The 23,148-nt window shown below is 34.2% G+C and overlaps 3 protein-coding genes across 3 annotated transcripts; 2 read left to right on the top strand and 1 right to left on the bottom strand.

Annotated features, from left to right (window-relative positions):
- Nucleotides 1-2,607: 2,607 nt before the first annotated feature.
- LOC110654557 (ABC transporter G family member 11) lies at nucleotides 2,608-6,645 on the top strand. The gene is made up of 11 exons (XM_021810582.2): nucleotides 2,608-2,873; nucleotides 3,009-3,422; nucleotides 3,670-3,959; nucleotides 4,059-4,230; nucleotides 4,325-4,447; nucleotides 4,655-4,783; nucleotides 4,939-5,133; nucleotides 5,354-5,440; nucleotides 5,551-5,823; nucleotides 5,936-6,043; nucleotides 6,124-6,645. Exons 1-11 carry the CDS (start codon nucleotides 2,871-2,873, stop codon nucleotides 6,475-6,477), a joined length of 2,148 nt encoding a protein of 715 aa, XP_021666274.2. The 5' UTR covers nucleotides 2,608-2,870; the 3' UTR covers nucleotides 6,478-6,645.
- Nucleotides 6,646-6,784: 139 nt separating this feature from the next.
- LOC110654559 (histone deacetylase 8) lies at nucleotides 6,785-13,272 on the bottom strand. The gene is made up of 4 exons (XM_021810583.2): nucleotides 12,777-13,272; nucleotides 10,474-11,054; nucleotides 9,066-9,375; nucleotides 6,785-7,435 (listed from the first exon to the last, which is right to left on the bottom strand). Exons 1-3 carry the CDS (start codon nucleotides 13,141-13,143, stop codon nucleotides 9,073-9,075), a joined length of 1,251 nt encoding a protein of 416 aa, XP_021666275.2. The 5' UTR covers nucleotides 13,144-13,272; the 3' UTR covers nucleotides 6,785-7,435; nucleotides 9,066-9,072.
- Nucleotides 13,273-15,145: 1,873 nt separating this feature from the next.
- LOC110654560 (protein transport protein SEC23 C) lies at nucleotides 15,146-22,749 on the top strand. Its single transcript, XM_021810584.2, has 12 exons — nucleotides 15,146-16,072; nucleotides 16,195-16,368; nucleotides 16,933-17,094; nucleotides 17,802-17,944; nucleotides 18,299-18,374; nucleotides 18,466-18,641; nucleotides 18,747-18,828; nucleotides 19,991-20,068; nucleotides 20,356-20,517; nucleotides 20,614-20,877; nucleotides 21,443-21,547; nucleotides 22,469-22,749. The coding sequence occupies exons 1-12, from the start codon at nucleotides 15,350-15,352 to the stop codon at nucleotides 22,607-22,609; spliced, it is 2,286 nt and encodes a 761-aa protein (XP_021666276.2). The 5' UTR covers nucleotides 15,146-15,349; the 3' UTR covers nucleotides 22,610-22,749.
- The last annotated feature ends 399 nt before the right edge of the window (nucleotides 22,750-23,148 follow it).

The following is a 23,148-nucleotide window of genomic DNA, read 5'->3' on the forward strand; positions in this document are numbered from 1 at the left end:
CATATAATAATATCGAAATTATAATTAAAATTAATATTTTACTCACAGACTTGACGACAAATTACTGTGGCGGCTGGGCGGAGGAAGAAGGCTGTCCCGGCTCACCTGACAATCATATTACATTTATTTAATACAATCTGACTCAATACAAATAAAGAAAAAGACCAATTACGTCCTAAGTCGTGCCGAAAATCCGGCAGAGTCTCCCCTATACCTAGGACCTACCCAACCTGCAAAAGGGCTAAAAACGCACTTTTATACTCACAATCCATACATCAACAGTTCAATCATATCACACAGCCCCTCCTGGGCCCATCAAATCAATCATCCATCACAATACGCAAAATTTCAATTTAGTCCTTATAATTGATCATTTTTGCAAAAACTGCTCAAATAAGCTCTAAAAATTATAAAACTCTGCCCCGCGGTCCTTAGAAATATTACTAAGCTATTGCAAAAAGAATCGTAATTTTCTAAGCTACCACGAATATTTTATGGATTTTTAATCCTATTTAAGCACTAGAAAATTACTAAAAAGCAAGGTTCGGGTTTACCTTTGCCGATTCTGACTTCGGGAACGCTCTCGGGATGCCTGACAATGGTGGGGTAGCCAAAACCTCGATCCAATTCGGAGACTTTTCCGGTAGGAAATTCACAGATCCGGACAACTGTCGAATTTCCTCGAATTGAGGATACCTACACGAAGCCCAATAATAATATATAAAAAAATCAGGGGTGTTACAATTATGTTATAAAAAAATAAGTATAAATCCCATATAATTAACTGTATGGATTAAAAAAACATAATAATTATTAAAATTAAAGAGATAAAATAATTAGATATTAATAAAACAATAATAAACATATTACTTGTAACAAAATAAAATAAATATATTAATTAAAAATAAATATATATTTAAGTTCATACATTTAAAATATGAATAAAAACTGAGGCTATTAATTTAATTTATATAGAAAAAATAATTTTTTGATTTGAATGAAATAATGATAGAAAGTTAAATGAGAAGAAAGATAAAGGGAAAAAAATTTTTATATTGTATCCATAAAATGAGACGGAGAGAAAAAAAAAGAAAAGAAAAATCTAATCTAATTTTAGATTATGTAATAGTAAATTATTAAATTAGCTTGAATTTAATTTTTAATAAAAATTACTAATCAAATTTTAAGTTGTAAATATAAAAGTTTGACCTGTTATCTTTAATTAACACAATCAAGTAATTTTAAAATTTAAATTTAAATCATAATATATAAATTATAAATTATTAGGGTTCAATAGAAAATTTAATGAGGTAATTGATAAAAATAAAATTTATTATACATATTTAAGATTTTTCTTTTATAAATACATAGAGAGACTTATAAAAAATTTGAGAAATCAGTTAATTAAAAAAAATTAAATTTTAATATATCTATTAAAAATTTTTGAAAATGGGCCCAAAACTACTCTAGTCTTCTTATCTACTAGGGGTGAGCATTCGGTTCAAACCAAATCGAATCGAACAAAACCGAATTGAATTAATTATTTTAGAAACCGAATCGAATCACTCTATTTTGGTTTAGTTTGATTTAAATCGATCAAATTTGATTTTTAAATGATTTTTAATTTAGACTTATTTTTAAATTATTTGATTTAATTTTGACTTTGGTTTGAACTTAATAACCATTAGTCAATGAAATTAAACAATTAATATATATAAAATTAAATATAATTCATAAATTTTTCATAAAAATAAATCAATTCAAAAATCAATTTGGTTCGATTTGAACATATAAATTACTATTCGATTTGGTTCGATTTAACTGATTTTTTTCTCTTCAAAACCGAACCAAACAGAAATAACCGAAATTTATATAATATAAAATCGAACCGAACAGATTAAATTTAAAACTGAACCGATTGAACCGAATTGACTCGGTTCAATTTTTCAGTTTAAACCAAAATCTGCTCACCCCTGTTATCTACCCCCTTACTTAAATATTACATATATATAGATATTAAAAAAATATATGAAGTTTGGGGGGCCAAGGCCACCGCTAGTCCCCCCTCCCCCTCCCTCCGCTACTGGTTAGAAAGAAAAATACGAGAAAGGAATTGAATAAGTGAAATGCTATTTTATAATGGTAAAATTATAATTTTCTTTTATGTTAAAGCTTGTAATTTTATATGGGATTTTTTTGGATGGATGCTTATATTATAAAATTTTCTTTCAAATTTTCATTTATTTAATTTTTTGTTTAAATCTCTAATATCCTTGCTGTTCCAAAGAAGTGTGAAAAGGTGAGAGGGTCGGCCAAAGTGTTGGTGGCATGACAAGCCATGCCTAGTTCCTAACCGGAAGTCCCAGCATTTAATTTACCAGTTGGCTATAGTTGGCTGTTAAGCCACCGCGTATTTGGGTGCATATTCCTTCACTTTACGCGTGCAAAAGTTATAAAGATGATGCCTTAGCATAACTGTGACTATACAACTACTATCAAATTCAAGCAGCTGCACCTAAGAATCGAAGAAGCATGCTTGCAAGCTCGCCAAATAATGAATGGTAGATAAGATAAATTGAATTCCAATGGTTTAAAACTAGAAAGTTATTAAATGGCTCATGTCAGACGGTTGCTGCTTTAGTGTCATGTGCCAAAGCTCAACGGAGCTGCAAGTTTAATGAGGTTCGGTCTTTTTATTAAATGCCTCCACCAACAGCCTCCACAACCCCATTTAATCCACGATCAGCAACTCTGTCCTTCTTTATTTCTTCCATCTACATTGTATTTTTGAGATTCAATCTGAACGACAAGAAGTAGAAGAAGAAGAAAATTTGGTTGCTTCTCCAAGTTGGGTTTGAGGCTCTTTCTGCATGGTACTCTCTTAACCTAATATTATTCACTCGGTCAACTCATAAATTACTTGTTTCTCCATTTTCACATCTTTCTCGCCTTCTTATCCTATTATATATCCACCTCCTTTTTCATGGTTTGTTTTAACAAAATCTAAGGAGAGGAACTCGGCAGAGAATCACGCAATGATGGAGATAGAGGCAAGCAAACCACCACCACCACCACCACCACCACCACCACCAAATGGAATGGTGGTAGGGGGGTTGAGTCCTCTAAGCGAGACTCTTTGGAGGGAAAAGGCCAATGCAGAATTCTTTGGGGATGTGTCTGCGAGGCTTACATGGAAGGATCTGACTGTCATGGTAACCCTCACCAATGGAGAGACACAAAAGGTTTTGGAGGGACTCACTGGCTATGCTGAACCTGGAACACTCACTGCTCTCATGGGGCCTTCTGGCTCTGGCAAATCCACTCTTCTTGATGCTCTCTCTAGTCGCCTTGCTGCTAATGCTTTCCTTGCTGGGACCATTCTTCTCAATGGTCGCAAAACCAAGCTTTCTTTTGGAACTGCCGTGAGTAGTACTGCTTAATTTTTAGCTAGCTTCACAAATTATGCACTCGTATATTTGCATGTAATCTTGAATTTTGCATCATCTAGAAATTTTGGTTTATGTATTTTAAGTCACTTAGGCTCAAAGAAACTTTCTGTTCTGCATGCCATGACTCTTCGCTTCTCTGCTTTTTATTGCCTATATCCTCTTCTGCATCGAAGCCAATACGCACTAATTTTGTATGCTTTATATATATAAACATATATAGGCCTATGTCACACAAGATGACAACTTGATTGGTACTCTAACGGTGAGAGAAACAATCTGGTATTCAGCTCGACTGCGTCTCCCTGATAAGATGCCTCGCTCGGAGAAGCGAGATTTGGTTGAGAGCACCATTATAGAGATGGGTCTTCAAGATTGTGCGGATACTGTAATTGGAAATTGGCATTTGCGTGGTATCAGCGGAGGGGAGAAGAGAAGGGTCAGTATAGCTCTTGAAATCCTAATGAGGCCTAGATTGCTGTTTCTTGATGAACCAACCAGCGGACTTGACAGGTTAAGCTCATAGATCGAAAAGCAACTGCAAGAATTGTCTTTTTCTTTGTCTCATTATTTACTGTTTTATTGACTTAAATCGTCCATATGGTGTGGCAGTGCTTCCGCTTTCTTTGTAACTCAGACATTACGCGGCCTGTCTAGAGATGGAAGGACCGTCATTGCTTCCATTCACCAGCCTAGTAGTGAAGTTTTTGAGCTCTTTGATAGATTGTACTTGCTTTCAGGGGGCAAAACTGTTTATTTTGGTCAGGCCTCAGAGGCCTACGAGGCAAGAAATCCCTGCTCTTACACCCCTTTTTCATTTGATTCATCACATTAAGAAATGAAACTTCTAACAATATGTAATTAATTGGTGTTGGCAGTTCTTTGCACAAGCTGGTTTTCCCTGCCCTGCTTTGAGGAACCCCTCGGATCATTTTCTGAGATGCATCAATTCTGACTTTGATAAAGTAAAGGCTACTTTGAAGGGGTCCATGAAATTGCGGGTATCACAGCTTCTTTCCATCTAGCTTGATTAAGTTAGTGAAGATGGTTTTTATTTGTTAGAATTCGAGGTTTTAATTTAAATAGTACTGCCCTTTTCACCCAATTGATTTGAATCTTCTATTAAAAGAATGTGTTGTTGATCATTTTTACTGTGGTTAAACCACAATAAATACCTAATTCTTCTTGAAACTTGGTTTTCTGTTCAGTTCGTGTCAAGTGATGATCCTTTGGACAAGATAACAACAGCTGAAGCCATAAGAACTCTAGTTGACCACTACCGTACTTCTCAGAATTATTATGCTGCAAAGAAAAAAGTTGAGGAGATATCCAAAGTTGTAAGTGGTTTTTATGGTGCTGCAGTCTATAATAAATTGGCAGCCGTTTGTGTATCTGTACATTGGATTTTGCTCTGTAGGTATTTTTCTCATTCCAGTTGTATCTATTCGTGGATACCAACTTATGGATTGTGTTTCTTCATTGAATGTCACAGAAAGGAACTGTGCTAGATTCAGGGGGAAGTCAGGCTAGTTTCTTGATGCAGGCCTTTACCTTAACCAAGCGTTCATTCATCAATATGTCAAGGGACTTTGGGTATTACTGGCTTAGGCTTCTGATTTACATCGTGGTCACCATCTGCATTGGAACTATCTACTTGAATGTGGGGACAGGTTACAATTCAATTCTGGTACTGTTTCAGTCCTCTGCTCCATTAACCAAACTGAAGTTTGTAGTTCTGAAAGGTTGCCTTGATAGTGATAGAAAACGCAGTTTTTTATTTTTTTTTATTTTTTTTATGACAATCACACTTACACATGAAGACTGAATAGTATCATGTTATAATTTTGGTATTTTATTTTATTTTATGGAAGCACTATTTTATTTTATGTATAATTTTTTTCAAACAGGCTAGAGGTGCATGTGCCGCCTTTGTGTTTGGTTTTGTCACTTTCATGTCAATTGGCGGGTTTCCTTCTTTTGTAGAAGATATGAAGGTGAGTATTTTCTCTTATTTTTATGATAAAATACTAAAGAGCCAACATAGATATCTATGTTTTGCTAAGAGAAGCAATAACTGGATTAATCTTTCTGAAAATAATTGTAGGTATTCCAAAGAGAGAGAATGAATGGTCACTATGGTGTCATTGCTTTTGTCATTAGCAATACAATCTCTGCAATGCCGTTCCTGATAATAATCACTTTTATCTCTGGAACTCTTTGTTACTTCATGGTCCGTCTTCACCCAGGTTTCGAACATTATTTATTCTTCGTATTGTGCCTTTATGCGAGCGTCACAGTGGTTGAAAGCTTGATGATGGCCATAGCTAGCATTGTCCCCAACTTCCTCATGGGTATCATCATCGGTGCTGGAATTCAGGTTTGTTGATTGATCTGAAATCTTGAGATCCTTTAATTTACTAGTTTGCCGCTCATGAAAATCTTCCTTTTTCAACGTTATATTGATTCATGTATTTTTCACCCCATTTCAGGGAATATTCATGCTAGTGTCTGGGTACTTCAGGCTTCCAAATGATATACCAAAGCCTGTTTGGCGTTATCCAATGTCGTACATTAGTTTCCACTTCTGGGCTCTACAGGTAATGATCCCATTTCTAAGTCTGCACTGCACATGCTGTTGAGTTTCATCAATTGCTGAAAAGTATTATGTATTTTTCAGGGGCAATATCAGAATGATCTGAGAGGTTTGTTGTTCGACAATCAATCACCAGATCTTCCCAAAATTCCTGGTGAGTACATACTAGAAAATATATTCCAGATAGATGTGCACCGATCAAAATGGGTGGATCTCAGCGTCCTCTTCAGCATGATTGTGGCATACCGCATCATCTTTTTTATAATGATCAAGATAAATGAGGATGTCACCCCTTGGATCAGAGGTTATATGGCAAGGAGGAGAATGCAGCAGAAGAATGGAACTCAAAATACAACAGTAGCTCCTGACGGTCTCACCCAGTCTCCTTCTTTAAGGACTTACATTGCAAATCGTCCTACTGGAACTGGCCGAAGGTAGATGAGAGAGATGCTAGTATGTGGTAGTTCACTTTGCAAACGCACTGCAGCAGTTCCACAAGCTATAGAAATATATTAATCCTCTTCTAACATATTATGCTTTATATGAAATGAAATAATTGTAAGGCCTTCCATTCAAAGAGATGTTATTGGCACTAAATTTAAGTTACATTCCGATGCTCTGTTTGAGAAACAAAAAAACAGAAAACTCATTTGCGTGACACAGAACAAAAAGACTATAATCAAGGGGCACATAAAAGCATACAAAATCATTTTACCAACACAAAGATAAGGAAATACAATCTAAATTATTCTAATGGTCACGGATTTCTGTTAGTTTTAGAAACTGAAAATGAACTTGCAAATTTTTGGAGCAGTAATTCATTTAAAATACATATTTATAATTTATACATGAAGATTCTCCAGAGTTAAAGTTTCAGACTTCCTAGCAACTCATAACTTGTCAGCTGGAATGAAGCTTAAATTAAGTTCCTTCACTCCTTAGCAGGATTAGTTAGAAATAGGAACTGGGGACGAACACCTTTGTTCAGTTGGTTTAACAATTCATACCATAGGCTCAAGTCTTCTAGGGGCAGTTTGGTTGTCTGTAATCGACGAGGAAAGTGACTAGGAATGTCAAATTCTTGTGCTTGGTTTGTACAAAATTTTTACATTCCCTGAAAAGTTCAATTCTTATATAAGTTCCACCCTTACATTCCCATTTGCATTTGAAATTTCAATTCCTATTCCTAGGATAGTCTCAACATCTATCCTCCATCTTGCTGCATTAGGGTTAACCTGAGATATGAATTCAACAAGTATGGATGATAAAATCACCACTATCAATGTAAGGCCATGGCTACTGGCTAGACAAAGCAACAAATTACTGAAAATTGTGTATAATGAATGGATGTGGCATCATCAAAGACCTCCAGTTAATGGCTGAAAAATAATTTCACCTGGAACAATGGATATAAAAATTGAGAATCTGTATCGAAAATAAGAAAACTAAGAGAATAACAATTGAATAGAAAGGCCAAAGTGAGCAGAATACGAGAGAGAGAGAGAGAGAGAGAGAGAGAGAGAGAGAGAGAGAGAGAGAACTTGCGGAAAACAAATACACCCATGTATTTGAAGAATAATACAGTTAATTATTAAAGTTTAATAAATTTATGAGAATGCAGAATTAAATTTTTGAAAACTGTTAGTTTCCAAGTGGTTGTTTATTTCCTGCTTTGTTTCTCTTTCTTCCTTCCTCCCAAAAGGCTCCCTCAATTATTTAGGTTACTGTTCACTGCACAGGCAATATAAGAAAAAAAATCTCTCTTTTTGACTCATTTATATCCTAAAATCTAAACCATACGATATCAATGTAGCTCTGAAATGCTAAACCTTACAAACTTGTTAGCTTGTTCCAGAACTTACACCATTAAAGAATTGTAAGGGTAAAATGGCCAATATCTGCTACCGTCCAGAATCTCTGGCAACTCCAAATTTCACATCCAGACCAGTCAAAACCATAATGATCTTTATGATTAAGAGTTTTAGTGGTTATAACTGGAGGCAACTTTCTGTACAAACCAAGGTAATCATGAACCTTGATCATTGAGATATGGCCTGTCATATCAGGAGCAACCCAGCAAGTATTATCCAGTATTTCATCCACAAATCTTATTAAGGCAGTCAACCTAGCCAACAAAAATAAAGGATGGAAGAAGGCAAACCTAAATTATCCCATGCAAAATTCCGATACCAATAACATCAATAGCCTAACAGCCTACCTCAGTTTCCAGGAAGCCTTTTCTCAAGAGGCTTTATTTTTTATATATATTTTTCCAGCTCAAAACCACAACAATTTATCACATTCAGAATCAATGAAAGTTTCTTCATTCTTATTCAAGATGTAAGAATACCCTCTTGATTTCCTCATTTCAAAAAGATAACTAATAATCACGATAATATGATTAGAGTAGATATATTGGCCCTAACCATAAATTAGTAATTAATAAATTATCCACAGATCATACTTTCAGAAAGCTTTCTCAGGTACAAAAGGTTCCATTATCAACACCTACATAACTCTATTCATTCCTCAATTTATCACTCATTATAAATGTAGCTACTATCTAATCATGTGCAATTTATAGGGGAATGATGCATGCTAATTCATTAAAGGATGGGCTATCTTAAGTGAAAACTCTACAAATGTATGACTCTCAATCGATACAAGTAACAAAAAATAGTGAGAGCATAAAAAAAAGCTGCCCTTCTTGGTTTAACAAATTCAATAAAATAAAGCACTGTATATGAATTTAGAGTTAATGTTGCCTTCCTTTGCATAATTGTGTACTGTGAGATCAATATAACATGAAAGGAAAAATTAGTAGAAGCAACTTTGCAATTGCCATTGGATTTTGATTCAAGTGGTAAATGGGGTGAGGATAGATTAATTTGAGTAGATCCTAGGTGAGATCATTACCAAGAAAGTAAATATTCAAATGAAATAACATTTACAATTAAAACATTTTATGTGATTAAAAATACATACAGAAAGAAATCAAAACTAAAAATGAGATTTGAAGAAAGTACCTCCAAATCAAGCTCCCTTTAAAAATGGAACATTGTCTTTGTGGAACTTTTTGATGGAATCAACAACTTTTACAGCAAAAGCTTCATCCTCTGGGTAATATGCAATGGGATCAGATAATAGAGGCATTGGAAGGCTGAGCACACCTTCAAGGGTTGCATGAAGACAATAAGCTGAGTAAGTAATATGATATCCACCTTCTTGAACAATAAGAAGACGTCCACTACAGTGTCCATTTGCCAGACTACGAGTCATTCCCCCTATCATTCGATATCCATTCAATGTCAAGCACTGCCTTCCATTTGGATCAAACTAGAGCAGCAGAAATGTTACCACATTAGCAATTATATATAAACAAGTAGGTTATTACACAGAGAGACGTAGAGGGAGTGAAAAAATGGGACTCAGGAAGAGGCTGGGAGGAGGGGGGGGAGGGGGAGAAGAGACCAATAGGTCTCATCAATTTGTTACATTAGAACAAGGAGTCACAATTATTTTTGTTTCACAAATTGGCAAATTTAGATAAGTTTAAGCGCAAGATTGCAGTCAGTAAAAAGAAAAGAAAAACAACAGAAGAAAACAACAGATTTAAATGGTTCATAATCAAAGTACAATTACATCCATAAATGAAAGCTATGAAATGGCTTCACCACAACATTGAGTAAAACGCATATTAAAGCCTCAAAAAAGGGGGAAATGAAGGCATTACCTTGGAACTCATAAATCTCCAAAACTAACAACTCACTATGGACTACATTTCATCAAAACACAAGTCTAAAAAATATTGGATATCACTAAATCTAATAAAATATGTCCCTGGCAAAACATTGAAATGATCAAGACAACCGGTTTACAATCTAGCTTGATTTTCTCATATCTCCATATTCAATCAGTCATCCTCAGTGCTTCACTTCATTCGGCATCCACCACAAAATGGGGAAAAAGGAAAAGGGAGAGGCGCTAATAATCAATCTAGAGGCATCTATCATATATAAGCAGCACCTTTTCCTATTCTGATGTCTAGTGAAGCTGTTAATGTATTTCAACCAAATATGTCATTTTCACTTTAGCACTTCAATCTCCCTTTCAACACTTCATCCTTCCATATTTCATGTTGAAGGAAAATAGATAATAAGCATAGATATTTAGACATATGTATGTTTCTAGTTTGCATATATAATCAGCCATAAATAGCCAAATTTTGACAACAAATATGCATTATATCATATTCATCATCATCAACAACAATAACAACAACTGAGCCTTAATCCCAAACCAGTTGGTGTCAGCTATATGGATCATTTTTCGCCATTTAGCTCTGTCAGACACCACATCCACATCAATATTCAAGACTTTTATCATATTCATCATTTGAGGGAAAAAACTGAAATTAAGAATAAATGAACTTACAGCACTCGAATCTTGGCCAACAACCATAACTAGCATATCAGGTTCAAACTTGTTAATTGCTGGGATAACCAATTCAGACATGGCATACTCATATCCCCTATCGCCTGTCCCATTAGGAAGAGGTATATTCAAATTATAGCCAAAACCATCTCCTTCACCAAGCTCATCAACAGATCCATTTTGCGGATGAGATGGACCCCATGAACCATGATTCATATGAAGAGAAATAGTAAGTACTCTATCAGACTGATAGAACCCCTCTGCAGTTCCATTGCCATAATGAACATCAATGTCAATAACTACAACCTTTCTGCACCCTGAATCTAAGGCCAATTGAATAGCAAGACCTGCATTGTTAAGGAAACAATATCCATCTGCTTGTGTAGGTTGAGCATGATGGCCTGGAGGTCTAACTAAAGCATAAGCAAGTTGTCCATGCCCATCAAGAATGTGCTTCATTGCTGATAATGTAGTACCAGCAGCAAGAAGAGAAGCATTCCATGAACCGGGATTTAAGAAAGTTCCACAACAAATCATCTTCCCCCCTTCTTCGTCTGCTTTGACCAGTTCATTTATGTACTCTGCAAATTTTAATTGCATTTCAGAAAAAAGAATCAGGCAAGTTATACCAATCTAACATTATTAATAAAAAATGATCAAAATTAGCAAATTGCATTTTGTGGGTGTATCAATATAATTTTTTTTTAATCAAAATTTTATTTGATTAATAGCTAAGAATAATTTTTATTTTTCATGTAGTGTTATTTGAAATATGTTCTAAATGATTTTATATATCTAGTTAATTATACATATGTAATTTTATACTTGTCTTCAAAAAAGTTTTTTTTTTTATAGTATTTATCTATTATGGTACTAGATTTACTAATTATTGTATTTTTCTACAGTAAATAAAACTTTTCAACATTAAATTTTCACCTATAGTACAATATGAAAGAAAAAGCTTAGCAATTTAGCATTTTATAGTTTTGACATTATTTTATATTTTAAAAAGAAAAGCTTATATGGTCACCACAACACATTATAATTTTTTTTATGTAACAATAACTAATAATTTGCGTAATGAAAAACAAAAAGATATTAGAAATAATGAATTTTATTTTTTAATTTTTCTTAAACTTCATTTTTTCTATTTTTCTATTATTAACTCCTAAAGTCTCTCTCTCTCTCTCTCTCTCTCTCTCTCTCTCTCTTTAATGATCAAATACTTGTGAAGTTAACAATTGTCAAACCAATTAGAAAAATAACATACTCATTATACCTTAATTAAAAATCATCATCAACATATGGTGAAATTTGCTATATAAAAGTTTCTTAATAAGATAATTAGCATGATCACTCATAAGTAATTTGAAAAGACCATGTAGACAAAAGCTTGAAGGAGATAATGTCATGTGTTATCTGCTCGAAGCTTAATATATATTAGATTAAATTAGATATATGAAAAAATTCTAAAGCTAAAAACTTGAATAAAAGTTGAAAAGAATTTTTTTTCTTTTTTTGTTTAATTAACATGCTGAGAACCCATAATTGATGAGTAAAAGTAAAGAGTTATCAAAAACACAATTTATAATTCACAATTGCTTTCCAATTTTTTTTAAATTGATCAAATTTAAAAGGCCATGTATAAAGGATTGAGCATTGTTTATTAATATTTCAACTTTCATAAACTGAATTATTGATTTAATTTTTTATTTTATAATTTAATTTAAATTTATTCATTTTTGTTATCTATTCTTCCACACAACTCTCTAAAATAATATTTTAACTGAAAATCACAGAATCTTAGCATATTTTATCTTAAATCTATTAGACAAATGTTTGCTGTGTATGAAATCCATGGTATTTTCCCTAAAAAGGAAAAAAAAAAAAAGGAAAAAAAGAGAGAGAGATGTATAGTATTTGGGCCTATTATGATAACAAAACTGTGGTGCATTTCATCGAACAAAATAACTGGTTATTAAATGTCTGTTGATATTTCATAGGTTTATGGGAAAACATGTCAAATATTGAAGGAAGCTTTTAGTGTATGTTAGTATTAAAATATAATTTGCCCTCTCTCTATCTCTGTCACAGCAACAGTAAGGAAACATTTGAACTATGTCCAAAGAGCATATATCAAATTTTCAATCTTTTTTTCAGTAATCGTTAACAATCACACTGGAATCAAGGCTGCAATTATTGTACAAATTGGATGAAGAAATTTAATGCCGAGAATTTATACACGCATGCAACTAAAAAAATAACATAAAACAAGTGATAATGAGAGAGGTACTATCATCGACCTGGGGTGTGGAAAGAGAGCAATTCGGGGAGTTGAGCTGGTCTGCCAAGATGCCAAGAAATATAGGGAGAAATGGGTCCTCTTTTAAGGATGGAAACCATGTTCTTGATTCTGTCTGCGTTCTCTGGGTGCAATTCTAACACATCTAAGAACCCCGGGTTCAATCCCGTATCGAACACGCCCTTCCCAGTATCGTGTTTCAGCATGCCCTCGTGCCAAAACACGTCTATGCTTTCTGTTGACGAAGCAACAGCCATAGCAGAAGCCAGAGTAGTAAGATTTGAGAGTGGAAAGATTGGGTTTTTCACCTCACCAAATACTCTACCCGATTGTTGTATTTGATTGGAGCCAAATCCGAAGCTTGTCATGCTAAGCTTAACTACTCAACTTGGGCATTCATTGTTCAGCGAAATGCTACTCGGCTGAGGCTGAGAGTGCGCTTGCTCTGCTTTTCCTTCTTCAGAAGCGGATAGCAAGGGCGTGTCTAGGATCACCTTGTGTGTGTATACCTTTGGAGATTAAAAAAAAAAAAGAAGTGGATACAAATTGGTCACACCCACATCGTCAATTTTAGGCCTGGCCCAGCCCATGTAATGTCATCTTCTTCCTCATTGAATGCTAAAAATAGGGCTCTCAGATAGTATTACGATTATAACTCATTAGACTCGAGATTCAAGTTCCTGATGTTCTTGGTTTAATTAAAATTTAAAATTTATCAAAAAATTTAAAATAATATTTAATAAAATAAATTATTAAATAATTCACCACCACTTTTCATTTCACTTCACCACTTTTTATCACACGTTTTTTCATTATACTTTTAAGCATAAACAATATTTATGATCTGTCTAATATTATTATTGTAATTATTACTAAAAAAGAATACTTTTTAAAATATATTAATTAAAAAATATTAAAAAATAATTTAAAATTAAATTTAATAAATTTTAACTATAAAAATATTAAAATAATAAAATATTTTTTTAATTATTTTTTAATAATATTTAAAATAATACTTTTCTAAAAAAATACTTTTAATTTTAATTTCTCAAACTCTCAAACATACACTAAGCAATTGTTTGGGGCCTTTTTTTTTTTTTTTTTACTGCAAGTTATAATTGCATTTCATGACCCAATGGGCAAATAAGTACAAAGAGTTTCATTGCATAAATAAAAGTCTATAAAACCAATATTAGTCCTTTACCAAAGAGACAAGCCCAAGTAACAGGTCTAGCCCATAATTAAAAAACAATAAAAAAGCTAATAGAAGCAACTAAAACCTAGAAGCTTCTATCTTCTTTTCACTACCGGCAACAAAGACTAGGCTAAAGCAAGTTGCCGGAGGCCATGCATGGAGCTTCCTTCATCCACAGACCAGCAGATACAAGCACCACTAGCCTAGGCAAGTAAGAAAAACCCACCACTAGCACAAACAGACCTGCTATACCAAATGGAGAAAACCAAGGGCTCATCACCAACGCCATGAGAAAGAAGAAAAGTAGGGCTATAACATCCTCAGTCTCATATAACTGTAGAAAGCCAACGAACCACTCTTTGAACCCCAGCTTTACAAATCCCAATCAGCTCTTTGGAATCTCTCCCAAACGAAGGCCTTCTGCACCACAAGGACCACCGCAACGCCCAGGAAGCAGCAAAGGAGAGCATCTCTAATAAACATAGCTTCCGCTAAACAGATCTTCTACATTCAACACCCTCACCATTGATGTAACAAGATCTGCCCAAACAAACACCAAAATCAAAACTATACAATCCAAACTGGAAAAGGAGGGAATCGAAACCAGCCGAATGAGATGCCATCCCTTACCCCGAAGGGAAAGGGAGACCACCGAAGATAAGCTCGGCTAAACTAAGAAACTAAAACAGAGAGGAAAAAAAAAATCTAGAGAGGATTTTCTCTATCTAAAGTTGTGAGAGAGAGATTAATAAAGACTTATTATTTTTGGCTTCTACGATCAATATATAATTATTTTTAAAATTTTTGCCCACTTAAGCATTTTGCAACTGAAAATAATATAGTAATAAAATTTTAAATTAGTTCATAATTTTAACTCCAATCTTTATTTTTAGTAAATTTAATTAATAATTTCAACTTGAATTTATTAATAGTGATATTTAACTTTTTAAATTTATAAATTGAATTATTAATAAGTTTGTAGATCAACTTGTAAATAATTTAAAATTATATATTTTATTTATAAGATAAATTTAAATAACTTCTTCTTACATGCTTTATATAATAAAAATACAAAATTAATACATATTAAAAAAATAAAAAAATGCAAAATAATAAAATAATTTTTTGAAATTGACATTTAAAATGATGCTCCTTTTGAAAATCGCTTTTGAGCCCAAGGCCCAAAAAAGGGAGACGGAAGCTAAAGATTCCATCGAAATAGAGAGACAAGAAGAGGATCAGACCGGCCGCAAGGGCAGAGGTAGTTGACAAATTCACAGGACAGCAAGCATTGTCGTTAATTTCATTCTGTATCGTATCGATTTCGATATTCAGTTCCATTGAACAACAAAAACCCTATACAGGAATAATTAGAAAGAATGACGGAATTCTTGGACCTGGAAGCTCAGGACGGCGTGAGAATGCCGTGGAATGTGCTCCCAGGCACCAAGCAAGAGGCCAGCAACTGTGTGGTCCCCGTCTCCGCCATTTACACTCCGATCAAACCCTTCCCTAACACGCCCGTCCTCCCTTACTCTCCCCTCCGTTGCCGCACTTGCCGCTCCGTGCTTAACCCTTTCTCCATCGTTGATTTTGCCGCCAAGATCTGGATCTGCCCCTTCTGCTTCCAACGCAACCACTTCCCACCTCACTACGCCTCCATCAGCGACGACAACCTCCCTGCCGAGCTCTTCCCGCAGTACACCACCATCGAGTACGAGACTCCCGGAGAGAAATGTTCGTCCTCGTCGGTATTCATGTTCGTGGTCGACACTTGTATCATCGAGGAGGAGATGGCCTTTCTCAAGTCCGCCTTGTCCCAGGCCATCGGCCTCCTCCCGGAAAATTCCCTCGTTGGCCTCATCACTTTTGGGACCTTGGTCCATGTTCACGAGCTAGGCTTCGGCCAGATCCCCAAAACCTATGTCTTCAAGGGCTCCAAGGACGTGTCCAAGGACCAGCTTCTCGACCAGATGGGTTTTTTTCTCAAGAAGCCCAAGCCTCCCACTGGCGTTATTGCTGGCGCCAGGGATGGCCTCTCTTCTGAAAGCATTTCCCGCTTCCTCTTGCCCGCTTCTGAGTGTGAATTTACTCTCAATTCGGTAATTTTGATTATGCCTTTCGCATTTAAAAAAATAAAAAATTCACTTTCTCGTCTTCTATACTTGTTCCATAATTTCCTAATTTAATTTATTTTGTCCTTGCAAAACAAAACGAATTTAAGGTGTTGGAAGAGCTGCAGAAAGATCCTTGGACTGTTCCATCCGATCAACGGGCTACCAGGTGTACCAGTACAGCTCTATGTGTGGCTGCCAGCTTATTAGGAGCTTGTGTTCCTGGTTCTGGAGCTCGAATTATGGCATTTATTGGTGGTCCATCCACTGAGGGACTCGGTGCTGTAAGTGCTGTGCCTTTCTCTTTTTGGCAACACATTATCCTATTCATTGCACATTGCTTATAGTCCTTATGGAACTTGTGACTGATTATCTGGAGTCTTGATAATGTTCCTGTCATCCTGTGTCCTTGATACTGCTCCTGTGTCCAAAATATGGCATCATGATTCTTGGCTTGGCTCAATTGCAGCCCTCATATCTACCTCTATACGTCATAGTATAATTTAATGCCTCCACTTGGGTTTAATTTTCATGCTTGCTTGTTTCATTTTCTATTAAATTGATCTGAAACATGATATACTCTTTGCTTCAATATTTTCTCTTGAATATTCATATTAATATTGTTATTGTTGCTGCTGCTGAACCTTGAAATTTGTAAAAACTATACCTTCTTGCGCCCTTTCACTTCTTTTTCTTATCCTTATATTGTTTGGCACTTCAATTGGCATTCAACTACCAAATTCAAATTCTTGTTGAAAGAGAGATTATTTTGTTTATTCTTTCTGTTTCTATCTTTTCTTATTGATTTATATTGCCGGGAACTGAGTTGTTTCTGTTATCTTCCCTAGATCGTGTCAAAGAATCTCTCTGAACCAATTCGTTCTCACAAGGACCTGGATAAAGATTCTGCTCCCCATTATCATAAAGCTGTGAAATTCTACGAAGGACTTGCAAAACAGCTTGTGCATCAAGGCCATGTACTTGATCTGTTTGCATGTGCCCTTGACCAGGTAAAATTCTACTTGTAAATCAATCACATATGCTTATTGCAGAACATCTGGTATCTGCTAGTGTATGAATTAACCTAAGAGTAATTCATTTAGTCATTTAGAAAATTGATAATATAATTTACAAATAATAAGTTATAATTTTTTTTTTTTTTTTTTTTTTTTTTTTTTTTTTTTCAGTTATAAGCAAATAACTGATTGAATGTAATTATATCTGCTGAGTGCCTTTATAAATAAATTTTCTGTTTATTGTTTACTTAAATTTCCCATTGTAATTTGTGATTGGGACAGCAAATTTTATGTTGTAAACTTGCCCAAAACTTTCTAGTGTTTGTAGCTTATTGTGAGGCCATTATGGTAAATCTCTATCTGAAGCTTCCCATTATAATCAGTGTTTGGGGCACCAAATTCCTCTTATTAATTATTTAATTAATATTATAATCTTTAGGCTAGTTTAGTAATATATAAGATTAAGCAGTGCTTTTTTGTCCATTCAAAAGTTTTATTTTATCTCTTCATTCTATATCTCATAGATAGATAACACTTTTTTCCATGGGACTAGATGGTTGTACAGTGCTGTTAGGTTTCACAATAAATATGTTGCTTTTAATTTCAAGTATTTACTCAATGGGCTTATAGCTGTAGATTTGTACAGGGAATACTACTACTTGAAAATCAATTTTCTTTTGCTTGTCTCTACTTCTTCCTAGGTGGGGATTGCTGAACTTAAAGTTGCAGTTGAAAAAACTGGTGGGCTTGTTGTGCTTGCAGAAAGCTTTGGCCATTCGGTATTTAAGGACTCACTTAGACGTGTTTTCCAATTGGGTGACTATGACCTTGGACTCTCATCAAAGTAAGAGTTCTTCGATCTCTATATTTTGCCTAATCTTAAATGCTATAACTCTCCCATCATTCATCAATTTCAGTTTTACTTAAAAATTTATTTGTTTCGTGGTGTATTGCCACTGAGGATTTTTGAACAATATTTATCAACAGTTTTGAACTTCATTATTATGCTCTGTCAATTATCTTGTTTGACAATTTTGGCATTTTCTATTATTAATTGTTGTGCAATCCTCATGAAAAGAAAATGGTATACTTGTTATAATTAGCACCTTTCCTCATGCATTCTGTTAAATATATATTTGTGGTTACTGTTGATTGCCATCGTAAATTGTTAATAATTTTCCCCCTATTGTGCATATAGTGGTATATTTGAGATAAACAGCTCAAAGGATACCAAAGTTCAAGGCATAATTGGCCCTTGTGCGTCACTTGAAAAGGTATATATAATATAGGGATTTTAAAGACCCCCCACTTCCTTTTTTGTTTGTTACTTTATTTTATCATTTACTTGTCAATGACTTTATGCAGAAAGGTCCTTTGTGCTCCGATACTGTCATTGGCCAGGGGAATACCAGTGCTTGGAAGATGTGTGGACTAGACAAAGCTACAACTTTATGTATAATATTTGAAATTGTGAAGAAGGACAGTCCTGATGCTTCTGTTCAGCCCTCAAGCAATCAGTTTTACTTCCAATTTTTGACCTAGTATGAATTCAAGATTATTCGTTTCTTGGGTGGTTATTTTCTTGTTTACATTTGATGGAGTTGGGAAAATGAATCTTTGTCTTATAATTGAATTTTTTGTTACAGTTATCAGCATAGCAGCGGTCAAATGAGACTCCGTGTTACAACCCTTTCTAGAAGATGGGTTGCTGGACCTGGAAGCATTCAGGCATGCATTTTTCTCCACTTGTATGTGTTGCATTACTATTTACCCGGAGTTCACTTGGGGTAAAAAAAGCATTTAAAATATGTGCTGTACTTTACATAGATGTGAAACTTTCTGTTTAATGATCTAAGGAGAAACAATGTCAAGGGGAAATAAGGTGGGTAGGCATGGCTTGTTTCAGTTGAAAGTAATAACTGTTAGTTGATACTTGTGGCTAGAGGATGATAACATGACCAAGTGAATGTTAATTGTCATTAAGGGTGTGTTTAGCATTGTTGATTGAGCAGTTGAGAAAAGCAGTATCTCAAAAGAGTTTGTTAGAGACCTTTAAATTTGACATATTTTAGTCATGAGCATTTTAAAACAACAAAACAAAATTTTCAAACTGCCATTTTCAATAGCATCTAAAAGGGTGCTTTTCCCAAAAAGCAATTTCAACCTCAATTCCAAATTTTTAAAACTGATTTCAATTTAGAAGTCAGTTTGGTTAAATCAATTTTCATTTTCTTTATTTGGGCCAAATTCAATTTTTTTCTATTGAGGTTGCATTCACTTTCATTTTAAATGAATTTTCATTTTTAATCAATTTTCTTTTTTTTTTTTATTTGGGCCAAAATCGTATTTTTTCTATTTAGGCTAAATTCATTTTCATTAATTTAGCTTTAAGTCCAAATATTGTGAATTGATTCTAAATAATAGATTTTTTTAATCTCTTGCATAAAAAAATAGTGCTGCACAAAATGAAATTAAAAATAATCATTGATAAGTTCACTAATTTTGATTTTTTTTTAACGTATATCTTTTAATATTTTAAAAAATAAATAAAATTCTGCAGCTAGTTATGCATGCCATTATTGTGTATGATAAATTCAGTTTCCATAGTCGAGTACTCATATATGGAGATAAAAAAAGAATAGGTATATCCACATATGCTCATCTGGGCTGCTAAATCGTAATAAAATGGGTGATAAGTTAGACTATGCAAATGTTAGGCAGATTGTTCTTTCATCTCTTAAAGGTCAGTCATGAATTCATCTTGCTTTTATTATTATTATTATTATTATTATTATTATTATTATTATTATTATTGTTATTATTATTATTATTATTATTATCTCCCTATATGGTGTCTTCATGCTTCTGAATCTATTTTAAAATGCTTTAGGATTTGATTGCTGGATTTGACCAAGAAGCAGCTGCTGTGGCCATGGCACGCCTAGTCTCTTTCAAAATGGAAATTGAGGTAACTAGCAAATCTCTTGTGGTTTTTTATATGCTCAGATCCAGGATAATAGGCCTACAATATCTGCTTTAACATTTTTGTTGATGGCTGAAATCTTTTGGATAGACTTGTCAATCTCTCTCTCTCTCTCTCTCTCTCTCACACACACACACACACACACACACATTCACGTTCATGGGCATAAGCGCACAAATATAACTATGAGCAAAATTTCAAAGGAACAAATTTAGAATGAAGATGCATAAAAGGGGCCTTGTAAATCATGCAATATGTTACTTGTCATGCAGGCTGAGTTTGACCCGATAAGATGGCTTGACAAAGCTTTAATACATATGTGTTCGCGGTTTGGAGATTACCAGAAGGACAGCCCATCTTCTTTCAGCTTGTCTCCTCGGTTTTCAATATTCCCTCAGTTCATGTTTCATTTACGGCGTTCCCAATTTGTTCAGGTACATCACTATTATCTGTTAAGGGCGTTAAGATAATTATTTGTGTAGTCCAGTTGAAATACCCTTAAGTTCTGATTCATGATAAAATTAATACAGGTCTTCAATAACAGCCCAGATGAGACGGCATACTTCAGGATCATACTGAACCGGGAGAATGTAGCCAATTCTGTCGTAATGATACAACCTTCACTGATATCTTACTCATTTCATTCAGGGCCAGAACCAGCTCTCCTTGATGTGGCTGCCATTGCAGCTGATAGGATCCTGCTTTTGGACTCTTATTTTACCGTTGTTATTTTTCATGGTGCAACTATTGCTCAGTGGAGAAAAGCTGGCTACCATAATCAACCAGAACATCAGGTAGTTTGTTAACTTCTGAAGGAAGAGAGAGAGGGGAGGGGGAAGAAGAGAAGAAACACCTTTCTCTTTATTTTAGGTTTGATATAACAGTATTCATCTTTAACTGTGCAATCATAGCCTCTCATGAGCATCATGTACTAACCCCTCTTTTGTTTGTTTATTGCTTCTGGGCCAATAAATGAATTTTCTCCTGTTTAATCATGTACAAACCCCTCTTCTGTTTGTTTATTACCTCTGGACCAATAAATAAATTTTCTCCTGTTTATCTCGTTTGGTTTTCTAACTGTAATTGGAAAATTATACTGGATTCAATTTTAGATTTAATGTTAGATGGCATTGTCCTCTATGATGGAGACAACCTTACTGGTCAATGCACAATAAAGTCACCTGCATGTGAGAAGAAACACCAACTGATTATTAATGCCCATAGATAGTCCTTAGAATTTGCTTTTGGATCTATTATCTTTCTTTTTGCAATCAAATGCGGAAATACCCCCACCTCAAAAACTGACAGTTGTTGCCTTTAATACTCTGGTCTAATATGCTTTTGCTTTTGCTCTTGCAGGCATTTGCCCAATTGCTGCAAGCGCCTCGTGATGATGCGGATGTGATAATCAGGGAAAGGTTTCCAGTTCCTCGTTTAGTCATTTGTGATCAACATGGTTCCCAGGTTATATACTATCACACTTATCGTATTTATTGGTTAACCAGTAGATGAACATGCAACTGTTGTAGCATAATTTGCACTTCTTTTCGCCGCTTGTCTCGTAAGAATGTCCTGACATTCACCCAAGGATGTCCAACTTGTTATGTTTGAATGGAAATAGGAATGACATTAATAAATTATATATCAATTTAATAAATTATATTAAGTTTTGTGTTTTTAATCTATTATTAAATTATTGTATTTTACTATATCAACAATCAAATTTGTATGTATATATGTTAAAATTTGGATGTTAATAATATATAGTTGAGGAAATAATAATATTAAGTAATAAGCTACATATATTCAAATATGAATATTTTTTATATATTTTTTTAAGTGAAAGTTATGCTAAAATATATAATATTTTTTGAAGTTGGGGCTGGATGACCTAAAGCCAGTAAGCCAACCCTGTCCCATTACCTTCGACTGAGCAGAAATTTCCCATCCCTATTGAGGCAGGATCAAATTGCCATCTCCAAATGGAAGTTTAGGTTTGCATGATAATTTATATTTTTTGGGACCTAGCAACTGACCCAAGATTGCCGAACTTGCTTTTCTAACCTCTTTAGTGGGTTTTCATAAACTCTGTTTGCAAAATCAAAATTTTTATATTTTTTTACAATCCTGGATATTCATCAAGGGTGCAAATACTTCTAATTCCATGTTTTTCTTTTTTTATGGTAAAAGTTATTTTTTGGATCATTGACAATATTAAATTTCACTTTTATTAGTTTGTGCTGGCATTGTGTTTTTGATAAATCAGGGTGTTTTTCTTTTTCTTCTCCCCATGAGCTTTACTGAGTGATATTCTCTTGGCAGTGGATTGTCACTTGCCTCAATGTGTCCCTGTACAGTGCCAACTAACTCATAATGTTAATGCAGGCCCGTTTTCTTCTAGCTAAGTTGAATCCTTCTGCTACATACAACACCGATGCTCCTCTTCCCGGTGGAGATATCTTGTTTACAGATGATGTAAGCTTTGAGGTCTTCTTAGATCATCTCCAGAGACTAGCAGTTCAATAAAAACATGCATCATTAATGGCAATTTTGTAAACTTAATTTTGACATTTTGTACAGTAAGTATACAATTTATTTTAGTCTTTCTTGTGATATTGGATTAATTATTAAAAAAAAAATCGTATAGTGCTTATCATTTCCCTGAATGATGAAGAGTTCTACCAGCTTTATGATGATTTTATTAAGACTACTTGCAATAATCAGAGTTGTAACGTTAGAATGATGATTCAATTATTTGATCATGTAACGCTTTAACATCTGATTTGGAGAGGCCATATCGGTGGCCTCTATAATTCAATTTATTAACATCTGATTAAGTATACGAATAAAATGAGTATGACCGTAAAATTGAGCCAAATTTTATATGAAAATAAAATAAAAGCCAACTTTGTTTACTGAAAAAGAAATAGACCAGCTTGCAAATTTTCATATTAATATTAGCATCTTAGTTTCAAATAAACAAATTTTCATGTTAGTTCAAAGATAGATTGGGCGAAACTCTTTTCTTCCCTAAAAGTGAAATAATAATAATAATATGCTTAATT

The sequence above is a fragment of the Hevea brasiliensis genome, chromosome 9 (assembly GCF_030052815.1).
Source record: "Hevea brasiliensis isolate MT/VB/25A 57/8 chromosome 9, ASM3005281v1, whole genome shotgun sequence".
In the NCBI taxonomy this organism is placed as follows: domain Eukaryota; kingdom Viridiplantae; phylum Streptophyta; class Magnoliopsida; order Malpighiales; family Euphorbiaceae; genus Hevea; species Hevea brasiliensis.

Coding starts and splice junctions, on each gene's coding strand:
- LOC110654557 (XM_021810582.2), top strand. Junction 3,423..3,669: donor AGCTTTCTTTTGGAACTGCC/GTGAGTAGTACT, acceptor AAACATATATAG/GCCTATGTCACACAAGATGA. Junction 5,441..5,550: donor CTTTTGTAGAAGATATGAAG/GTGAGTATTTTC, acceptor AAATAATTGTAG/GTATTCCAAAGAGAGAGAAT.
- LOC110654559 (XM_021810583.2), bottom strand. CDS start 13,143: ATGACAAGCTTCGGATTTGGCTCCAATCAAATACAACAATCGGGTAGA. Junction 11,055..12,776: donor GCTCTCTTTCCACACCCCAG/GTCGATGATAGT, acceptor TAAAATTTGCAG/AGTACATAAATGAACTGGTC. Junction 9,376..10,473: donor TTGGCCAAGATTCGAGTGCT/GTAAGTTCATTT, acceptor CTGCTGCTCTAG/TTTGATCCAAATGGAAGGCA.
- LOC110654560 (XM_021810584.2), top strand. CDS start 15,350: ATGACGGAATTCTTGGACCTGGAAGCTCAGGACGGCGTGAGAATGCCG. Junction 17,095..17,801: donor TTGCATGTGCCCTTGACCAG/GTAAAATTCTAC, acceptor ACTTCTTCCTAG/GTGGGGATTGCTGAACTTAA. Junction 20,518..20,613: donor GGCGTTCCCAATTTGTTCAG/GTACATCACTAT, acceptor AAATTAATACAG/GTCTTCAATAACAGCCCAGA.